Source organism: Rhinopithecus bieti, unplaced genomic scaffold (assembly GCF_001698545.2).
Source record: "Rhinopithecus bieti isolate Rb0 unplaced genomic scaffold, ASM169854v2 scaffold_66246, whole genome shotgun sequence".
In the NCBI taxonomy this organism is placed as follows: Eukaryota; Metazoa; Chordata; class Mammalia; order Primates; family Cercopithecidae; genus Rhinopithecus; species Rhinopithecus bieti.
The window spans coordinates 865,636-882,776 of NW_016826110.1; the positions used below are offsets into that span (position 1 = coordinate 865,636).

Here is a 17,141-nt window from a genome sequence, read left to right on the forward strand (position 1 = left end):
CTTGTCCCAGAAGTTAAATGGCTGAGTCAAAGGATATGCATACTGCTAGCATACCTTCTAGAAAGACTGTAGCAATTTATAGTCCTACCAATAGTTTATGACAGGAGCCTAAAGAATTATCTAAGAAGGTTAGCTGACTAGCCATTCTTCCTGTAAGCAGCAAAAAGAATTTGCTTAGATTAGTAATTGGCAACATTTCACTTCACTTTGATGTACAAAAGGGTGTGGGTAGAACTACAATTGTGCATTCAGACATCAAAATTCCTACTAACTGGGGGTGGGAGGTCCCACAGGAGTGTAGTCTAGAAGTAGAAAGAATGAGGAAAATAAGTCTTTTGTAGCTGTATGGAGATCGAAGAGAGAAAACAAGGCAAACTCTCCAGCTTTTCAGGTTGGGTGACTTGCAGCGCCATCTTCTGGCAAAGCCGCCAAAATCTTTCAACGTCCCTGGTTAGGAATAAAGTTGCCCTGAGTAGGGCCACTCAGGATGACACCAGATGATATCCCTTATTATAGTTTTAGGGGAATCTCTTCCTACCTTCGCCAGTCCTGCAGTGAAAACAGGTACTTAGACTGCTATACCCTGCCAAACCCTTCGATATACAGACAATTTATACATACGTTAGATCTAAAGGTGTAAAAAACCCCATACAGCTTTTAAAAAATATCTCAAGACTTAAACATTCTTCTGTTTCAACCATCCAAGATGTAATACGAAAAGGCTTGCTTTTTAAAGCAATATTACTCTTAAAAATGTAGCATCCCTAAGTAGTGCGCTTTCAAGTAAAATAAAAAAGTCCCTTTCTCGGTGTAGTAGGTGTGGGAACATTTTATATGCTTTATATTCCAAATTGGTTTCCACTAGTGAGTTCTCTCCCGCATCTCTGCATGACTCTTAACAGCTTTACACTCTCTCCATCCTTTTCATCTCTCACGTCTCCTCCTTTCTGTCTTCCTGCCTGCAGAGCCCGCCACGCCCGTCCCTTCGCACAGCACCCTACCCGACCCCACGGTTCTAGCACATCCTCGCTGCTTCTTCCCAGCCGCCTCCGCTGCGTGCCGCCTTCCGCGCGCTGACGTCACACGCCAGCGCCGGTGACGCGCCGGCCGCTCCCCCTTCGTCTGCATTCGCTCTAGGGTTTTGGGACGGTAGGTTGCGGAGTCCTTACCCTGGCGTCTCGAGCAGTTGTCCCCATAACTCGGAATCTAGAGCCGCTGTTGCGAGGCAGGAGCACGTGGCAGTCAGGTAGCTTCCCAGTCCCGAATGCCGCCCCTCCCCACCCCGACGTGGCCACTAGCAACGACCTCTGTGAAGTTGGAGAGGCGGTGACGGAGGCACTCCCCCTGCTGCACCCCGCCGTTTCCACGGGGCTCAGAAACCAGTTTGTTTGTTGCGTCGGGGTAGTGTCGACCTGTCTTACGGGCGTCGCCCGAGGCAGGACGGAGTCAAACCCGTGGCGTCAACTGAAGGCGAGTGTCAGGTGTGGAGGGTCTCAGTGACCCCTTTCAGTCTAGACTGTGAGCTGCTGCTGGTTAGACAGACTTGGTTTCTCTTTCAGGATGTCATTTTCAAAATGCGGGATGGTACCTCTGCTTTATTAAGCCCCATAGGAAGACTGCCACACCTAGACTGACGCTTGTTAGTCATCACCGTTATTTCTACTAACGTCCTGTGTCACTGAGGTGAGTTCCACTTGGGGGAAGCAATGACATGCAAAATGGTAAAAATCATCCTGGAAATGAGATTTGCGTAGACCAGCTTATATTGAGATTACAAAGATACCTTAAGTTTATTTGCAGGGAAAATACCTTAATCTCATTTAAATGTTAATTCTCTAAGACACTCTGTATTCCAAAGCGATTCTTGGACATTACGGTATTTTTAAAAACTAGAGCGGTAATGGGGTTAAAATAATAGGAATCTTAGTATGGGTAAGCAAGCGTTTACATTGCTTATGTTGTGTCCAGTTAGGAAGCGAATATGAGTGGTAGTTAGCTGGTTACCCTGTAATCTTAGATTTCCGTTTCCATGATTTGACAGTTTCCATATGTAAGGCATTAATAGTCCTACTACTTTAAGAGTTTAGCATAACTTTTTATGCAGGCCTATTTTTTGTTCTTTAAGATCTGCTTTAAGAAGCAGAAATATTTTTTATTGCCTTGGTAAGTTTCATTAGAAATGTTTATGAAGGATTAGAAGTAGCATCCAATCTAAATTAATGACCTTTTCTTAAATGCAGCAGTATTGTAGAGCTGATGGGAGGGGAGCCACATTTGGAGAGAAGTAACTCCTTGTTTCTAGTTTAGGTTTGTCTGGTATTAGAGGTTCTACAGGTCTGTTTCACTTAAACTTGCCATTGTTCTAGGTGAAATGTAAGGAGCCTATATTGTGGGAAAACAGGTTTTTTCACAGTAAAAGTCACTGTCAGGAATTTAATAAAGGTTGTCAAACTTGACCACAGGAGTTCTTTTGAGGTCGTGTGAATAATACATTGACATTGTATTCCAAGTAAATTTTGCTCTGTCTAATGTCCTGCTTTCTAATCTAAGTCATGAACATGACTCCTTTTCACAAATGTAAATTCTTTATTTGCCTGTTGGTAGTTTCCACTACTATATCTGTTGAATATTGTCTGAGTAGACTTACAGAGAAGAAAAAAATATTTTGAGAAAAGTCTAATAGAAATTCCATTTTGCATTCTGCTTTTTCGAATAAAGGAAAATAAAGAGCTTCTTTCCCTGAGAAGATAAATTGACCCCCTCCCACTATTCAAAATGGTATTTATTGCTCAGGGAGAACTGTACGTATGTATGGCTTGTAGCTGCAGACAGCTCCAAAAGACTTCTGGAAACCTGTTGCCATGCCTTTACCAATGTTTCCCTTCAAGACAGCCTGTCTATAGAAAATCTGAAACACCTGATGAGAGCTTAATGCTTAACCTAAGTATGTGTTCCAGATTGATCGAAGTTGAGCTTTTCCATTCATATACTCTAAAATTTTTTATGTGTGGCTCACAAAATTTTATTATATCAAAATTTGCTTATTTGTGGCTTTGAAGAAATTCTTAGTGGCTGGGTGTGTGGCTCATGCCTGTAATCCTAGCACTTTGGGAGGCCACAGTGGGCGGATCACTTGAGGTCAGGAGTTTGAGACAAGTCTGGCTAACCTGGTGAAACCCCATATCTACCAAAAAATACAAAAAATTAGCCCTGCATGGTGGCGTGTGCCTGTAATCCCAGCTACTTGGGAGGCTAAGGCAGGAGAGTTGCTTGAACCTGGGAGGCAGGGGTTGCAGTGAGCCGAGATAGCACCACTGCACTCCAGCCTGGGTGACTTAGCGAGGCTTCTCTCAAAAACAAAAAAAGAAATTCTGGGTCGGACACCGTGGCTCACACTTGTACTCCCAGCAAGTGGATCACTTGAGGTTACGAGTGCGAGACCAACCTGACCAATATGGCAAAACCCAGTCTCTACTAAAAATACAAAAATTAGCTGGGTATGGTGTCACACTCCTCTAATCCCAGCTACTTGGGAGGCTGAGGCAGGAGAATCACTTGGACCTGGGAGGCTGAGATGGCACCATTGCACTCCAGCCCCAGCAACAGAGCAAGACTGTGTCTCAAAAAAAAAAAAAAAAGAAAAAAGAAAAGAAATTCTTAGTAAAATGTGAGGAAAGCTGTCTAATTTGACTAGAGGCTGAGTTACTTTTTTCTGGGGCATAGTTCATATACTTGAAAAGAAGTATGATGCCATAGAAAACTTTGAATGTCAAAAGTGAGGAGTTTGGAGATGGGGAATTGTTGAAGGATTTTAACTGGAGAAATTGATTTAGCCAGTATTCTTACTATTTCTATCAGATATTATTGTTTTGATATTTATTGTTTTGAATAGATAATACCTTTGTATGGTTCAAAATTCAGAAAGTACAAAAGATTGAAAAATCTTCTCAACTACTCAGTTACCTTCTCTGTAGGCAATATTACTAGTTTATTGTGTATCTCTCCATAGTTATTACTTATGCAAGCCAGGGGTGCATGTGTGTATATATATACATACATATATCTATATCTATATATATATATTTATACACATATATGAGTAACTGTAAGCATAAATATATGCTTGCGTATTGCCTTTTACCAAACAAATGATAGCATGCCATATTTATTATTCTGATCCCTAAAAATCTAACAGTGTATTGAGAAATTATATTAGTATAAAAGTTGCTGTGTTGACTGTATGTGGATGGTTACATTTTGCCCTGTTAGAAACAGTGCTGCAGAGGATAACTTTGTGTATACTTTGCTTTCCTACATTAGGAAATATTTATAGGGTAAATTCCTAGAAATTGAATCACTGGATCAAAGTTTCTGTACCCTTGTAATTTTGGTAGATATTGCCAAATTATTTTCCTTAGTGCTTGTACTAATTTATACTCCCACCATATTGTTTCTTTCTATTCCCCCACAGTATGGTACAATAATCAACTGTGAGTTTTGCCATTCTAATTGATGAAACATGCTGTCTCTTGTACTTTAAAAAAAAAATGTGGTTAAATATACATAACATAAAACTTACTCCTTGTACTTTAAAATTCTTCTTCTTCTTCTTCTTTTTTTTTTTTTGAGAGGGAGTCTCGCTCTGTTGCCCAGGCTGGAGTGCAGTGGCCTGATCTCAGCTCACTGCAACCTCTGCCTCCCAGATTCAAGCAATTCTCCTGTCTCAGCCTCCCATGTAGCTGGGACTGCAGGCACGCGCCATCACGCCTAGCTAATTTTTTGTATTCTTGGTAGAGATGGTGGTCTCACCATGTTGGCCAGCCTGACATCAAACTCCTGACCTCAGGAGATCCACCTCCCTCAGCCTCCCAAAGTGCTGGGATTACAAGCATGAGCCACCATGCCCACGCAAAATTGTATATCGTTTTACAGGAGATTTGGTATTGTGGCACATTTTAACATAATTTGTATTCATTCTTGGTGTTAACATTGAACTTCATATTCTTTGTCCACTTTTCTGTTGGATTGTTGTGTTTTTTGGTCATATAAATACGTACAAGCTTTTTGTTAGAAAAGTGACGTCTTTGTAATAGCTAAAATATTGGTCTAGTCATACTAATCCCTCAAAGCTTTTTGATTTTGTGTTGTGCTTAAGCTACCCACTCTAAGAGAGAAGTCATTCTCCCATGTTTTATTTTATTACTATTATGCTTTCATTTCTTACATTTCAGTATTTTAGCATCTAGAACTCAGGTTAGTGTGAAATGAGGAAATAAATGAACTTTTTTGTCCCCACATGGGAAAGCCCCAAAGCTTATGTTTTTATTAGGACAGCATTAACTATAGAGATTAGGAATGAAAATCTTTATGATATTGAGTCTTCCTATACATTTCTTTCTCCACCACCGCCCCGCCATCCTGGTGTGGGGGTATTTTTCTGTCAGTTTTTTTGTTGAGTATTTTCTGTTGGTTCATTTTGTAGGTTACTAATCCTGCCTTCTGCTGTGTCCTGTCTGCCATAAATCCATGAATGAGTTCTTAATTTCAGTTATTTTATATTTTGGCTTTAGAATGTCCACTTTTTAAAAATAAATTTTAAGGCTGGGCGTGGTGCCTCACGTCTGTCATCCCAGCGCTTTGAGAGGCTGAGGTGGGCGGATCACGAGGTCAGAAGATCGTGACCATGCTGGCTAACACAGTGAAACCCGGTCTCTGCTTAAAATACAAAAAAATTAGCCAGGTGTGGTGGTGGGCACCTGAAGTCCCAGCCACTCGGGAGGCTGAGGCAGGAGAATGGTGTGAACCCAGGAGGCGGAGCTTGCAGTGAGAAGAGAACACACCACTGCACTCCAGCCTGGGCAACAGTGCGAGACTCCTTCTCAAAAAAATAAAAAATTAAAAATTAAATAAATTTTGATTATTTGTTGAAATTCTCCATCTTTTAAAAAAAGTCTGTTTTATCCATCTTTTTATCTTATTTTCTTAGACATATTAATCATGGTTACTTTCAAGTCCTCTATTGATAATTTCATATTTAAGTCTTTTGCGAGTCTATGTGTTTTTTTTTTTAATAAGTGTGCATCATTATTTTTTGATGAGATACTAGACATTGTGAATGAAAAGTCTTAGAGGCTCTGAAACATGTATCTTGTAAAAATTGTTAGTTTTGTTTTGGCAGGCTGATGAAGTATTAATGAATAACTTTGATTTTATCCATGGTTGCTTTTAGGCTTTGTTAGGATGAGACTGTTTAAGTCCTCCTCCATGTATGCACAGCTTAAGAACAGAAAAACAGGAGCAGAACTTACTGTAGATTTTTGGACTCCTTCTATTCTTTTTCGTCTTCTCCAGATTTTGGTAGCCCTGAACTCTGACTGCTTTCTCTCCTCAGCAAGACTGCTGCTTTATACTTGAGCTCCATTGTACTGTAGCACAGTTTGGAGACTCTTCAGGGAAAAGGATGAGATGAATGTAGAACCTACTAGTATGTTCCCACCTTTCAGTGATTATAGCCCCTCAATGCATTGCTGTTTCTTTATATATTTTATTCAGGTTTTAAATTGTTTTTGAAGGTGGGGTGATCTGATACTAAGGACACCATCTTGGTTGAAAGAGAGTCTCACTGTTTATTATGTAGACTTTCACTTAATCTCCTACATCATAGATAGTATTTGCATTCTTAGTTGTGCCTGGTATACCCAATCTAGAGATCTGTGGTCTTCTTTCAAGATGGGAGAGGAGTACTTATCTGACTGGGAGAGGTAGAGGAGGCCAACTAAGTGTCTGACACTTTTTACACAAGCTCTTAACTAATCCTGTTTGAGTCCTAATATTATACTCACTCTTAGACGCCCCAGTACTTCCAGTTATTGAGCTAGTTTGTGGTAGGAATTGACTTGTTTCTGAATTATGTCCCACTGCTGGCTTAAGGTGCAGCTTTTCTCTGGCCTCCTAAGTCAGTTGCTGCGTGTTCTTTTGTGTTTGCCAGTTTCCAGAACTGTATTGCTGTTGCCTTCTCTTCTGTTCTGCCTTTTTGGTAATTCCTTTAAAGTCATGTTCATTAGGTTCGGAGAAATAGTAGAGGTAGATATGTATGGTCAATCTAGTATGCTTAACTGTAGATTGCAGTTTATTTATTTTTACTTTTTAAAGAATTAGGCTAAAGAAATTAGTAAGACTTCTTTTAATTTTTTGATGGAATGGCTTTCCCCATCACTCTTACTGTTTGTGGCGAAGAGTACAATTCTAAACAGTGTTGACATTTCCTATTTTCTGACTTTTTAATTCTCTTCTCCTTGAGTCATAGACTAGTCGAGTTGGCAAGGTCTATAAAATGGCCTTACGTTTAAATCTTTCGTGTTTCTAGATAAAGAAACTGAAGTCCACAAAAAGGCAGATGGTTAGTTTTTGATTATGTACCTAGTCTTGTCTCTTGATTCTGAATTCATTGCTTTATTATATGACATAACTCTTTGGAAAGCTCAAATGTCAAAAAAAATCTCTTGATTTTTTCCTTGTTGCTTATCTTCAAGATCAGATATGTATTACAGAGATAGAATTGATGTAATTATTAGAGACCTTAAGAACACTGTAGAGTGGGTAAAGTTGGTATTGTGGTTTTAATTTGATGTTGGAAAATGAGTGGTAGAAAAGTATTCCTTCAGTTATAAGTTATGATTTTGTGGAAGGCTATAGTACAATGTGTTACTGTCTTCTATTTCATTTGGTATGAAAAATTTTATGGAATTATAATTCAGTTGAGAAGTCTCACAACTAGGAAGTAGCTCAGTTAAATATATTGTAAGATGCTGGAAGTAATCTATTTTTTCATGCTTTCCCTTTTACTTCCTTTAATGTACACTGGCATTACAAAGAAAGGAGAGTTTGTCTGTTTTCCTGAAAGTCATCCACCACAAGTCTTTTGTTGTTCAGAAAAGTGTCTGCATTTGACATATTTGATGGCAATTAGAGTCGTCTTTCTTCACTAACAGGGTCAGTAGGTCTTCTTTATAGAGTTAGAACCACAATGTTCAGTAATGTTGTTGGCAGTAGAATGCAACACTAGGGACTTTTGGAGCTTCCATCTTATTAGTGTGGTCCCTAGAAAGGAATTGGCAACTAAATTTTAAGGAATGGCCAAATTGACTAATTTTGTTTTCCTTCTTTTGGCAAAAAGTCACAGAATAATGGTGGTTGTGAAATAATCTCATTATATGGCTATTATTTAATTTAATTTATGAAATTTAGATTACTAAGATGAGTTTATCTTGTTTTTTTTCTAAGTAGCATAGTAATGTAATATATTAAACATTCATGTTCTGGAGAAATCATTAAATTGTGGCTGGTGCCCAGAGAGCCATTATATTGTGCCAGTTAACACAACTCGGACTTGAAAATATATTTGGAACAACTATTCTTTAACTCACTGATGCTAAAATGCTATAATAGTGTTTTTTTTCTTGTTTCTCTTAAAATTGCTAAAGGCATTCTTGTTTTCTAAGGTAGAGAAAGGCTCCTATTTCATGAGGCATAGTTGTCTCATCAGTGCTACCACAGGCAAAGTTCTGGCCTGTGGTCTGGTCTTGCAGGCACAGAATATGATGTTTGTCATTTAAGGAGATTGGATCATTTTTTAGAGGCAAAATAAAAACAAATTTAACATTGATGGATGAGATGAGAACATGGGATTTTTAAATTTACAATGACAAATATGGTAAACTGCCACAGAAATTTAAAAAGAGTTTCACGACAAGCTTATTTTTTCCTGGAAAGGAATCACACATTGGAAGCCTGCTATGAATGGAAATAAAAAGAGCAAGCTAGGTGAATTAAATGTTTATTAGTTTCAGATTAGCATAGTAAATTCATGTATGTCTATAATAAGGGTGATATTGCCAGTAGGTGGTACACATTATTGTACCACACACAAATGACTCTTTCTCACACTTTCTTCAGCTTCCACTACCTAGCTTATTGTATTCTGGCTTCTCCTGAAACTACCACTCTCTTGAAATTACTATTCCTAAAGATACTAATGTCCTTAATCGATTATTTTGGTATGGTAAGGGCCTAAGTATGATACTGAAAGTAGAAATATAAAGAAAAGATTAATACATTTGTTTGTATCAAAATAATATCTTTAACTAAAGGCAAATAGGATATAAGGGAAAATCATTTATGACAGATAAGAACTTCATCACATAAGGAGTTTTTACAAATTAAAGACTAACCCAATATAAAATGATTAAAGAACATGGATAAATAGTTCAAAAGAGAAGAAAATAGAAATGTTCAATAAATGTGGCCAGGCATTGTGGCTCACACCTCTAATCCCAGCACTTTGGGAGGCCGTGGTGGGCAGATCAGGTCAGGAGTTCAAGACCAGCCTGGCCAACATGGCGAAACCCCGTCTCTACTAAAAATACAAAAATTAGCTGGATGTGGTGGCACACACCTGTAATCCTAGAATCGCTGGAACCTGGAAGGCAGAGGTTGCAGTGAGCCAAGATGATGCCACTGCACTCTAGCCTGGGTGACAGAGTAAGACTCTGTCTTTAAAAAAAAAAAAAAAAAAGAAAGAAAGAAAAGAAAAGAAAAAAATGTTCAATAAATGTGGAAGAGTTTTTCAGATTTACTGGTAAGCAAAAGAAATTAAAAATGAAACACCGTTTTCCCCATTAGATGTAAGGAGTAACAACAATAACAAATAGTGACACATGCTCACATCTGCCAAGTGCTGTTTTCAGTACATTCTTAGATTAACTAATTCTACCAGTTCTGTAAATATGTACTATGGTTATTCACATTTTACGTATGACCAAACTGAGCACATAAAGATAAGTAACTTACATAAGTTTACATAACAAATAAGTGATAAAGCTAAGATTTAAGCCTAAGCTCTCTGACTCTAAAAGTTTTAGTGTTTTTTAACTACTACCCATTATTGCTGCTCAAAGATGTTAATAAATAATAATGAGTGTTTTGTTATTATAAATGACATTACAGTAAACATCTCCCTGAATACAAAAAATACTAATAACCAGTGTTAATAAGGGTACCTAGTAGCAGGCATTACTGGCTGAATGTGTATTAGTAGACATTTCTGTTAAGACACTTAATATGTTTGAAAACTGTACTTTAACATGGGCATATTCTTTGAATTCAGAATTTATCCTAAGGAAATCCTTACAATAAACACAATAAAATATGTGTACAAAAACTATCTGAAATTGTTCTATAATAGCAAACATTTTAAATGAATGTTGAATAAAAGGGGATTAGTTAAACAACTTCAAGAAATAGTGTATTATTAGGCTTTCATTCTTTTTGGAGAAAATAATGCTACTAATTAATTCATGTAAGTTTGCCTTTCTCTCTATACATTAAGTATATGCAGTATTTGGCTTTCCAAAGCCTTCTTATAAAGTTGAAATATCACCGTTTGTTTCTTCTTTTCTCTTTTTAGATGTAATTAGGTTGTACTAGTACAGTATATAAAGTGTAACTTTTAGTAAATATATTAAATATCCTTTTTTTAAATGTTAGCAAATCACTAAAGAATTAGATTTTGAATTAAACATTAAAATTGTTATAATGTTTTATCTCTCATGTTTAAATGCTTTATCTTTTTTGTTAGTTTTTTAAATGTCTAGCATATCTGTAAAGATGCCTTAGAAAAAGAATCATGGAGAAATATGTTAGACTACAGAAGATTGGAGAAGGTTCATTTGGAAAAGCCATTCTTGTTAAATCTACAGAAGATGGCAGACAGTATGTTATCAAGGAAATTAACATCTCAAGAGTAAGTATATTTTTAGTTTGGTTTCATGAGTGATAGTTTGGTTACATTAGAGCTCATTGCTAGGGATTTTCTTTTTAAAAAAAAAAAAAAAAGGTAATTGATAACCAAAAGCAAAAGATTCCTTTATTCCCACTTATATCAAAATAGCCTATATATATTCTTTCAGATTTTTTCTATGATATGTGCTTATGTTTATGTGTTTAGAAAAATGTACTTGCTGTTCTGTAACCTAATCTAGTTTGGACATCTTAAAATGTTTCTACTTTCAGGTTCAACTCACTCTTTTTAACTTCTTGCTGTATTTTGTTGATTGAACTGTATTAATACTGTTATGTTTTAACCACTCGCCTGTTGATGGACTGTTAGGTTGTTTATTAATGGTTTCATTTACTATTTTCTTTTTTCCTCCCACTTAAGATGTCCAGTAAAGAAAGAGAAGAATCAAGGAGGGAAGTTGCAGTGTTGGCAAACATGAAGCATCCAAATATTGTCCAGTATAGAGAATCATTTGAAGGTCAGATAAATTACGCGAGAGAGTTAAAAAATCCTAAGACATTAATAAATCTTTTTGTGAATACGTTCTTAGGAAAAAGATATCATTTTCGCTTAAAAACATACACATGTGAATATCAGCTTGATTCAGTGACAATACTGATATCGTGCCTGCATAATTTATTTTATTTTATTTTTTAATTGAGACAGAGTCTCGCTCAGTGGCCCAGGCTGGAGTTTAGGGGCATGATCTCGGCTTACTCCAACCTCTGCCTCCAGGTTCAAGTGATTCTTGTGCCTCAACCTCCCAACTATGCCTGTATAATTTAATACTAGCTGTTATTAGTGATTTCTTTAAAAGAAGCAATGCAGTAAGTGCAAGAATTTGGACAGAGCAAGAACAGTAATTTACATATTTTAGAACTGAACTTCCTGTAAGTGCTGCCACCACTGCCACTGAGAAAATGTTCTGATCTTTACAAAGTATCCTCACTCAGTATGTTCCTCTATACCTCACTATTGTAATAGTGAAGTATATTGAAAGTTTTCTCAAGTTCTTAAAATATTATAGCTATAATACTGTTTTGGAACTGTATGCATTATATTTAATAATGCAGGTATTAAGATAAGTCAAAGCTTCTCTAAAGGCAGGTCAAAGTGGTTTACTGAAGTCCTACCCAAATATTTTCATTATTATAAATTTCTATAAACTAAAAAACAGATAATCTAGGTTGAAAGTAGAAGATAATTGAAATGACTTGGGGACATATTACATACCAGTTTCAGAGTCTGAATTAGAGCTAAAGTTACTATGTTCCCAGATGAACTCAGTGTCTACTGTAAAAGTATGTTCTACTTTTATAAAAATGTGATTCAATGATACATTATGTCATAAGGTACTGTATTTTTTATGCTAGCAGTGAAATGAAGATTTATATTTCACGTGAAAAAGTACAATATTAACCAGCTCTTCCTTTTCAGGACCTTGAATTTTTGCTTATCTTTCTCCTGGCATCTATCTTTTAGTTTCTTTTTTTCATTGTTGTTAACAACATTTTAATGTTTCAAGTTAAAAGGTTTTGAGCAAATATTCCAGCAGATATTTTGAATTTGTATTGACTGCTTCACATAGAAACATCTGTGTGATTCAAAAGGGATGGCATATTTTAAAAATAAGGCTTTATTATTTCTCTTCGTTTTAGAAGAATACATGCTCATAACAAACATAGATGATAGCATACTATATGTAATTTTTTGCTTTTTCTTATGCTACATACATTATAACATCTATATACATGTTTTATAAATAATGAATTATACAGTTTTCAGGAGTTTTTTTCACATTGTAATTTCTCACATGTATATTTGGATGATCTTTCCAGGTCAACCATAGAAAGTCATTCAGATTCTCATTTAGCTTTATCATATAGATTCTTATCCCAGTGGCACATTACAAACAGCAGATCAAAAGAAGATATGTGCACCACGAGTGACAAAAATGTCACCACAGAGTATGAGAAATAAACACTTCTGGAGGGTGGGTGCAGTGGCTCACAACTGTAATTTCAACAATTTTGGGAGGCTGAGGTGGAAGGATCTCTTGAGCCCAGGAATTTGAGACCAGCCTGGGAAACATAGGGAGACCCCATCTGAACAAAAATTTTAAAAATTAGCCAGGTGTGGTGGTGCATGCCTGTGGTTCCAGCTACTCTAGAGGCTAAGGTGAGAGGATTGTTTGAGCCTGGGAGGTCGAGGCTACAGTTAGCCATGATTGTGCCATTGCACTCTAGCCTGGACCCTGTCTCAAAAGAAAAAAAAAAATTACTACTGGAAATAAGGCCATAGCACAGACAGTAAAAGAAGTGAGAACTAGGAAAACTGTTCTTTGAGTTGTGATAGTCTCAGTGCTATGTAGTAATTCAGAAAATGTTAAAAGTGATATTGGCCACTCTTTCTTACTTGAGAAGTAAGGGATGGAAAGGATGATTAAAGTGTTCTTCTGGCCGGGCGCAGTGGCTCAAGCCTGTAATCCCAGCACTTTGGGAGGCCGAGACGGGCGGATCCCGAGGTCAGGAGATCGAGACCATCCTGGCTAACATGGTGAAACACCATCTCTACTAAAAATACAAAAAAAAAAACTAGTCGGGCGAGGTGGCGGGCGCCTGTAGTCCCAGCTACTCAGGAGGCTGAGGCAGGAGAATGGCGGGAACCCGGGAGGCGGAGCTTGCAGTGAGCTGAGATCTGGCCACTGCACTCCAGCCCGGGCGACAGGGCGAGACTCCGTCTCAAAAAAAAAAAAAAAAAAAGTGTTCTTCTAAGCTGGACACAGTAGCATGGGCTTGTAGCCCCAGCTGTTGGGGCGGCTGAGGTGAGAGCCCAGGAGCTCAAAGTCAGCATGGGCAAAATAGTGAGACCCTTTTTCTGAAAAAAAAAAAAAAAGCCTAAATTTTAAAAAGTGTTCTTCTAGTCCTTTCTATCCATAGGAAGAAACATAGAAGTCCCTTTCTCTGTGGACTGAGACATAAAGGTGGATGGGGCAGTGCCCATCTTCATGTTTGTTCACAAATCATGTACAATTATTTAAAAAGTGCATAAAATTAAAGAAAGCTCCAAGAGGGTGGAAACTGTGTACTATTATGTCCTATACACTGTTGAATCCTTAGAGTTTATCACAACATTTATTATTGTTATTTGTTTAATAAGTAAGTGATTAAAGTGGATAAAACAAAGCAGATAATTAGTGGCCAGTTGGAAAACAGATAAACCATCTCTGATATGATATATTGGTGGAAAAACATGATTTTATATGTGACATTTAAGAAATTGTGTTTATTGAATGAAATCAAGTATATCTGCATTTTTTTTAATATATTCAGAGATGTTTAGGTCAATGTGAATAGCACTATTCAATAAAATGGTGTATTTTTAATAGAAATCATTAATGATGGAGTTTTCTGTTAACCCAAGTCATTATATAATCTTTGTGGCCAGTATGCCCTGACTTTGTGCCCTAGTTCTTTTGAGTATGGTCCTGTTCTTTGTTTAGCAGATCTTTTTAATAAGCCTTTAAGTACCTCTAATTTAGCCATGCTTTTGATATATGTTTTTAAAAGTGGACTGTAATGTTTGTATTTTGTAGAAAATGGTTCTCTCTACATAGTGATGGATTACTGTGAGGGAGGAGATCTGTTTAAGCGAATAAATGCTCAGAAAGGCGTTTTGTTTCAAGAGGATCAGGTAAGTTTGCATGTAGGAAATTAACTCTTACTCTATTGAGAAGTAGTTCAAAATTTGTTTTATTTATGTGTGTATTCGTTTTTAACTATAAATGCTAATCATAACTACTAGGGCAGTTTGGTATCATATCAATATTTTAATCATCTTTCCCTCTAATTAGCTGCCACCTTTGTTCAGTTGCCCATCTCATTTAGTCTGTAATGATGTATTGTTATCTCTGTGATGTATGTTATATATGCCGTGTGTCTATGTATATGCCTTAATTATTCATTATAACTGACTAATTAGTCTATGTCCTGTCAGTCTGGCTTACTGCTGCAGACCATATATTCCTAAAATATGGCTTTGCCAGGTAACTCCAGCTCTAGAAGCCTTGCATTGGCAACTGCATTAAATCTAATCTCTCTCTTGATTTCCAGAATCTCTAAAATATGGCCCTTTTCTACCTAAGCAGCCTTATTTTTTTGTATTTCCTAACCTGTACCTCTTTTCATTTACTTTAACAGATATTTATTAAGCATATACTTTGTGTCAGGCACTGGGCCACATGTTTGTACATCTCATTCTCCTCCCTGTGTATTTGTTCTTATTATTTCATTTATTTTGGTAAGCTTTTTCCCCAAACTTCCTGTTATTAATACTCTACCTTTTTTTTAAGCTCAGTTCAAGTCCCAGCTTCTTTAAATTTTCTATAACTACTTTAATCTGTGATCTTTTCCTTCTCTACATTCCTATCACATTTCTCATTATCACTAGTTCTTAATTTTAATTGCCTGCTTTTACATAGGGGAGTGGGGAGTAGGGGGAGCACTGTGCTAGCAGTGTTGTATTTGTTATCTCTTCTAATTTGGATAAGTTTTTTCAATTTATAAGGAATCCAAGAGAAGTTAAGTGACTTGCCCCAAATCACATAGTGTTTGAACCTACTTCTCACTGTAAAGTTTATAACATTTTCTTTTCACACACTTAAATGCTAAAAGTATTGAAGTATACAGAAATGGAAAGTCTTCTTTCTCCACCCTTTCGTTCCTGAGATTACCACTGCTTTTAGTTTGGTGTATTCTTCCAGACTTTCTTTTCCATACTTAACACATGTACATATATACATTAAGACACACACATTCAGTAATGGGATATTATTATTTTTAAGATAGGCTCTCACTCTGTCACCTGAGCTGGAGTGCAGTGGCACCATCACAGTTCATTGCTGCCTTGTACTCCTGAGCACAAGCAATTCTCCCACCTCATCCTCCCGAGTAGCTGGTGCTACGGGAACGTGGCACTGTGCCTGTCTAATTTTTTAAAAATTTATTTTATTATTATTTTTATTTATTTATTTATTTATTTTGTAGAGATGAGGTCTTGCTGTATTGCCCAGACTGTTCTCAAACTCCTGGCTTCAAGCAATCTTCCTACCTTCGCCTCTCAAAGTGCTGGGATGATAGGCATGAGCTACTGTGCCATTTCTGGCCAGGCACAGACATGGGTTTGAGTCCTTGCTCTACTTATCAAGTTGGTAATTGTTCTGTTAACAAATTCTGAGATTATTTTCTCATTTGTTAATAGGGAGATACCTACTATACATGTGGTGAAGGTCAAATCGTAATGTATGTTAGTATATACAGTGCTATTTTTATTAGAACATTGTCAGATATGTTTCATTGTCCTTATTTTCATTCATTTATCCCTATCGAACTTTAAAATGTTTGCTATTAAATGATATTCCCTTGTAAAGCACGTTGATATTCTATAGATTTGATTCTACTCTTTGATAAGTACTCTTAGTACATAATGGGGTGTGTGTGTGTGTATGTGTGTATCTTTTCTTCCTGGAAATTATTATGGAGTTCTGTGTAGTTCATCCATCAGTGAAGTTATTCATCGTAAATGACAAACATTTGGCAAGCCATTCTTTTAAGTTAATAGCATTTTTTCTCCCCCTCTGACTAGCAAGTTTTGTTAGCGCAAATAAGGATACTATTTATTTTAGCCTATTTAAAATAAGAAGAGGTCATTTAAACTACTTTCTGGGCTTTGAAACCGGAAAGCTTAGAGCCCCATTAGACTGCAGCTTAGCATCAGTTTGAGATGATTTTGTCCATTTCTAGAATGTAAGTGGGAAACAGGAAGACCTGTGAAACAGATGATTCTCCAACTACTCCAACCACTCTCTCAGTGGTACTTCCTTGTTTGCATCTTTACTGGACAAAAATCTAGTCAGGTTAAGAAGCAACCTAAGTCTGTGACTTCATTAATGGAAAATAATGAGATGAACTAAGTACATTCCGTTAGACAGTCTCTATGTAGATATTTTAAAGATGTACCAGTATTTTTGTCTTATTTGCAAGTTTTGGATGAGTTTTTTTAATAGTCTCTCCACATGTGACCATAAATAATTTTCAGAATATATTCTTGATCAAAATAAAGTCTGGCCTCATTAGAATTGGTCCAAATATTTAGGTGCAGCAAGAATGTTAATTAACTCACGTTTACTCTGAAAACCTAGAGCCTTATATTATCAAACAACTACTAAGGTTACAGAATTGATTTCTGTCTATAAGTTTTCATAAGGAATCTTGGATTGGATTTTTTAAAACTCTATTTGTTCTTC

At 36.7% G+C, this 17,141-nt stretch overlaps 2 protein-coding genes across 3 annotated transcripts in view; one reads left to right on the forward strand and one right to left on the reverse strand.

The window, feature by feature from the left end:
- Window positions 1-1,532, reverse strand: part of CLCN3 (Cl-/H+ antiporter 3) — a 111,118-nt gene extending 109,586 nt beyond the window's left edge. For both annotated transcript variants that reach the window (XM_017863297.1, XM_017863299.1), the window contains exon 1: window positions 1,170-1,532. The gene's annotated coding sequence lies outside the window, so the exon portion shown is untranslated. The remainder of the gene's footprint in view (window positions 1-1,169) is intronic.
- NEK1 (NIMA related kinase 1) overlaps window positions 1,032-17,141 on the forward strand; it is a 203,017-nt gene continuing 186,907 nt past the window's right edge. The window contains exons 1-5 of the mRNA XM_017863295.1: window positions 1,032-1,246; window positions 1,560-1,683; window positions 10,637-10,801; window positions 11,219-11,315; window positions 14,433-14,530. Of these exons, the coding sequence (XP_017718784.1) occupies window positions 10,685-10,801; window positions 11,219-11,315; window positions 14,433-14,530 (312 nt within the window). The 5' untranslated portion in view covers window positions 1,032-1,246; window positions 1,560-1,683; window positions 10,637-10,684. The remainder of the gene's footprint in view (window positions 1,247-1,559; window positions 1,684-10,636; window positions 10,802-11,218; window positions 11,316-14,432; window positions 14,531-17,141) is intronic.